General features: G+C 35.0%; 1 protein-coding gene across 1 annotated transcript in view; it reads right to left on the bottom strand.

The window, feature by feature from the left end:
• The window catches only part of LOC113468915 (synaptotagmin 1-like), a 23,908-nt gene extending 19,175 nt beyond the window's left edge, over window positions 1-4,733 (bottom strand). The window contains exons 1-2 of the mRNA XM_026826224.1: window positions 4,543-4,733; window positions 2,513-2,689 (exon numbers count right to left, since the gene is read on the bottom strand). Coding sequence (XP_026682025.1) covers window positions 2,513-2,689; window positions 4,543-4,665 — 300 coding nt within the window. The 5' untranslated portion in view covers window positions 4,666-4,733. The remainder of the gene's footprint in view (window positions 1-2,512; window positions 2,690-4,542) is intronic.
• Window positions 4,734-5,381: the final 648 nt, after the last annotated feature.

Genomic DNA, 5,381 nt, shown 5'->3' on the forward strand with positions numbered 1-5,381 from the left:
AAAAAAATTATGGACACCCTAGTCATTGCGCGAAATAGGTGGGAGGAACTTGTGGAAGTGAATACATAATATGTACGGGTATACCAGCACTACACCTCCCATTGAGGAAGCCCTCAATGTCCTTAACCCGCATATCATCAATCTTTTTTTTTTTTTTTTTAAGAGGTTTGACAGAGGGAACTTTAACTGCTATGGTCTTATCGTCCCGAAATCGAGGAGAGAAGGAAGACAGGATAGGAGAAAGCCAGCCGTTCCGAGAACGAACATTATCCCATCAGGATAAAATCCGCCCCGGGCGGGAATCGAACCCGCGGCCTAGCGCTTACAAGGCAGACGCGCTACCAACTAAGCTAACTAGGCTGGCCAGATATATGGAACTTGATACTTTATGCTCATATGATATTTTGAAGATTTTGTGCTTATAGAATCCTAGACAGAATTAATGGTGATAGTTTTTGTATTGTGCTTGTTTTTAACACCAACTACACATACGAGTACATATCTTCTTTGTTCGTTAGGTAAATATAGAGCTTTTTTGCCAGTAGCTAGGTTTCCTTTTGGTCCATCGAGATAGTATACCTACATACTCGTATTATATCATATGCTTATATGAGATGATATTTTGAAGATTTTGTGCTTTTAGAATCCTAGACAGAATTAATGGTGATAGTTTTTGTATTGTGCTTGTTTTTAACACCAACGTTAGGTAAATATAGAGCTTTTTTGCCAGTAGCTAGGTTTCCTTTTGGTCCATCGAGATAGTATACCTACATACTCGTATTATATCAGCAAATATTACGTTCTTTTTGGTATTTTTTAATCTCACATCTGTCTTTAACCAATTGAAAGTTCCATCTTTCTTGTGTTCTTGGTTTTTTGACGAATCAAAGAATCGAGAAAAATAAAGTTCTTGTGAAAAAAATAAAAATCATCGAAGTACATTACCTACATAATATAATCAGCCTAACAATTTTTTATCTGGACACTTGAAGTGTTCTGCTCCGCCAAGTTGACATAAACTTGGCCTTCCTAATTAAGAATTATTACTATCACATTTAAGACTAAGGTACCTCTATTATAATTTTGAGGCACAGATGAGGCAGTCTAAAATTAATCAAATTTACAGATGTTTGCAAAAGAAAATACACTTATCAACTAAGATGAACGTATAAATAAAATCAATAAAATTGAAATAAAAGGTGCTATAGTGAACACTGGCGTGTGAGAAATGTAAAACAAAATAAAACAAAAGGGGATGAAATTTAGTAAGGAAATGGATGAATCCTAAACACCAATCTAAATAGAGCTTGTAAATTTGTTTCTCATTTAGAACTTTTTGGGCCCCTTTCTGTAAAGAACCTCAGAAAAAGAGATCATCTTTCAACTACACCATAATATTATCTAAAACAAAAGGGGATGAATTTTAATAAGGAAATGGATGAATCCTAAACACCAATCTAAATAGAGCTTGTAAATTTTGTTTCTCATTTAGAACTTTTTGGGCCCCTTTCTGTAAAGAACCTCAGAAAAAGAGATCATCTTTCAACTACACCATAATATTATCTGCTCTGAATTAAAAACCTGTACTGTTTAGATATATAAAAATAGGTACTAAATCTGTAGGTAAATTTTAAATCAATAGATTATATTATATGCAGGGGTACCTATTAAGTATGGGAACCACCTAATCAGCTCGTGGTTGGAAAAAAATCCCCTTAAATTTTGATTCCGTTCATGTCGCGTGCATCAAAAGCAATATTTGAAAGTTCATGTTCCCACTAGGTGTATAATTGAAGGTTAACATAGCGTGATACCAAGTTAAGTGTAATTTAGAGTGGCGGAAATCTGGACAATACTGGACATGCCGAGACCTTCAATACAGTATCCTTTGTTTTATGTGACTCAAAAGTTCCCGATTTTAGTTCCCTCATTTATACTGGCTCCGGCACTGACTACCGTATTTTTTTTTCCATTTTCTCCCCTTATTAGGTACTCTTATTTTAATTATTCTACATATTATAGTGCTTTTGTAGGACTTTGAATATCAGATTTATTGTAAATCATTGTGTCCCAAATTTTCATGTATTTTCGTAACTGTGGAGTAGAAAAGCCAGGTCCTAGCAAAACTCTCTTATCTGCTTAAATAAGAACTAAAAATAAACAACCCCGTCTGATTGACTTGAATAATGAATTTTAAATAACAAGGTCATTTACACAAATAGAATTAAAATTTAAAGAAGGAAACGAAAAGATAGGTACCAAAACATAAATTTTAAGAAGCACATTGATATGAAGATTAAGTATGTAGAAAAGAAAGAGATGAATCAATAGTACCTACTCAACAGATAAGTTTAATAATTAAGAGTTTTGTTATTCAACCATTAATAAATATGAGAAGATAAGATCGAGCAAATAGATAAATTTTAGAAAATTGAATTCGAAAAGTAGTAAACTCATGAAATATCGAAGGTATAAGAAAGAGGAGAAAATGAAAATTGGACGATTTTCTTACCTGACCACCCTCGCCCTCTACACTTTGCAATTCACGCCATTCCTCGATGGTTTGAGCCAGATCGATCTGACACAAGGCCACTTTGACCTCGCCGATTTGATCGTGCTTGGAAAATCGGTCGAAATCAAAGATGGCGAACACCAAAGTTTTGTTCATGGCGTCAGCGTATGGAACTCCCTGAGAAATAAAATCATTTGATTACATTTTATTCATTGTATGTACGTAATAGACACACAGGCGTGCTTACTGGAACTTGGCCTGGTGCACTGCCGTGCGCTCAGATTAGACACTGGATGACATTCGTGCAATTCAATTTAGCAGAGAAAAAGTTGTGGGAGTTTTTCCATAGGTTTTCTTTTGCAAAATTTGATGAATACCACTCATAGACCACCTATTTTACGGATGATTAAATATCAGAGCATATCCTGTACCACCTACCTAACCTATACAACACTATTGATTAATGGTAAACATTAATATTGTTCTAAAAATATGGTGGAAAAAACGGAGGTGTCTTATCATCATCACCTCTAATATTTGACGTTCTTAAAAGTTCTTGACAGTGAAAAAACATTTCAACAAAAATAAACTAAGAAAGCTGAAAAACCTTGCTAAAGAATAAGAAGATACACCTACGTGAAAAATGGTCTAAATGGGTGGGAAAAGAAAATATTATATTAAATTACAGTTCAATGTGTGTTTCCTTCAATTACACAAACCCCTTTCTTTGTGATAATTTGATAAAGAAATTAAGTATTTGATAAGGTAAAGAAATTTAAATGGTGTCACTAGTTGAAGAATAACGCAGATTCTGATTTGCAGAAAATCCAAGATAATTGGTAGCATTACCTGCCGTATTTGCAGCTGCAAAACAAATACTCCAATTGCAATATAGGTAGATACCTACGCCATTTTGAAAAATAATACTGAATGAAAAAAAAAGAGAAAAAAATGCACTAGGTAGGTATACCACCAGCATAGTGTCTAGATTTTTACTTTATCCGGGATTATCTACCTATTATTGGTAATCGTAATCTACCTATTATTGGTAATCGTAAAATGAAAGGTAGGTATGGAAAAAAAAACTTTTATGCTTGGATGTATTGATAGCTTGATACATGGATTGATGGAAACCAAGTACGTATGTACAGTCCCATTTGGAAATCCCGTGAGAAATACAAATGGAAAGTGGAAAATAGCATCACGAGTCTTCTATTCCCACCCGTATTCAAGTTGTTCTATCGTGAACGAACCGTTTTATAACGAAAAGCTCAGCCCTGTTCAAAAACGTGAACAAACCTGTTCAAAAACTTCAGACCTGTTCAAAAAACTTACTTTAAAAACAAACGTTTCGTTAAAGACGGGATTCAAAGTTTTGATTACAGTTCAATGTGTGTTTCCTTCAATTACACAAACCCCTTTCTTTGTGATAATTTGATAAAGAAATAAAGTATTTGATAAAGATAAAGAAATTTAAATGGTGTCACTAGTTGAAGAATAACACACACATTCTGATTTGCAGAAAATCCAAGATAATTAATTGGTAGCATTACCTGCCGTATTTGCAGCTGCAAAACAAATACTCCAATTGCAATATACATAGGTAGATAACTACGCTATTTTGAAAAATAATTCTGATTGAAAAAAAAAAGAAAAAAAAAATGCACTAGGGTCCGGGATTATCTACCCATTATTGGTAATCGTAACCTACCTATTATTGGTAATCGTAAAATGAAAGGTAGGTATGGAAAAAAAAAACTTTTATGCTTGGATGTATTGATAGCTTGATACATGGATTGATGGAAACCAAGTACGTATGTACAATCCCATTTGGAAATCCCGTGAGAAATACAAATGGAAAGTGGAAAATAGCATCACGAGTCTTCTATTCCCACCCCTATTCAAGTTGTTCTATCGTGAACGAACCGTTTTATAACGAAAAGCTCAGCCCTGTTCAAAAACTTGAACAAACCTGTTCAAAAACTTGAACAAACCTGTTCAAAAACTTCAGACCTGTTCAAAAAACTTACTTTAAAAACAAACGTTTCGTTAAAGACGGGATTCAAAGTTTTGCGATGAACTTTGGTTTCGAATTTCTTCTTCTTGTCTGGAAGCAGGTAGACTTTCACGTAGGGATCTGAGGTGCCCCCCATATCCAGGGCGGGCAGATCTTCAGCCTGTATAACCGTCACGGAAAGACTGTTGGCGTTGAAATCGTATTCGAGCTGTGAAACAAAAGAAACATGGAGATGTTGATAATACCGGCCTCGGTGGTGTAGTGTTCAAGACGCTCGGCTAATAAACAGGAGGGCGTGGATTCAATCCCAGTCGAGGTTGGGATTTTATCCTAAAAATAATTTGAGAATAATTTGACCACAATAATAGTAGTAGCCTACTGCTGGAGTAAAGGGACTTTTCAGTCCTTTGGGAGCAGTATAAATAAGCACTATTATTATAATTTCATGAAGCCGGGCACATCTATCGGTATGGCACTCTTGTTGATGGATGGTACACCAGACTAGTTGCCATCCATCGGGCAGCAAGCACGTGCCTTAGGGGCAGTAAAAGGAGGTGGAGGAATGGGGAACCGTTTGTTCAGGTTTGAAGATGGGCAAATCAGTTAGTAAAACTTTTAGATTGAGAAGATAGAAGGATTTCTTAGAGTATGGCAATATATAACTCATGGTTCTGAGTTCTGAGGCTTGCCGACCAACATCGATAGTAAAATTAAATTAGGTTAGGTAAATATTAACTTGATTCAAAACAAAAGAGAGTTTCCCACTTTACAAAGAGGTGAAGAAGTAGAACTTCAAAGTAAGAAAGAACGGTAGAGTATAAAAAAGAAACAAAGGCATCTAAAAGTAAGAAG

This window comes from Diaphorina citri, unplaced genomic scaffold (genome assembly GCF_000475195.1).
Source record: "Diaphorina citri unplaced genomic scaffold, Diaci psyllid genome assembly version 1.1 scaffold894, whole genome shotgun sequence".
In the NCBI taxonomy this organism is placed as follows: Eukaryota; Metazoa; Arthropoda; class Insecta; order Hemiptera; family Psyllidae; genus Diaphorina; species Diaphorina citri.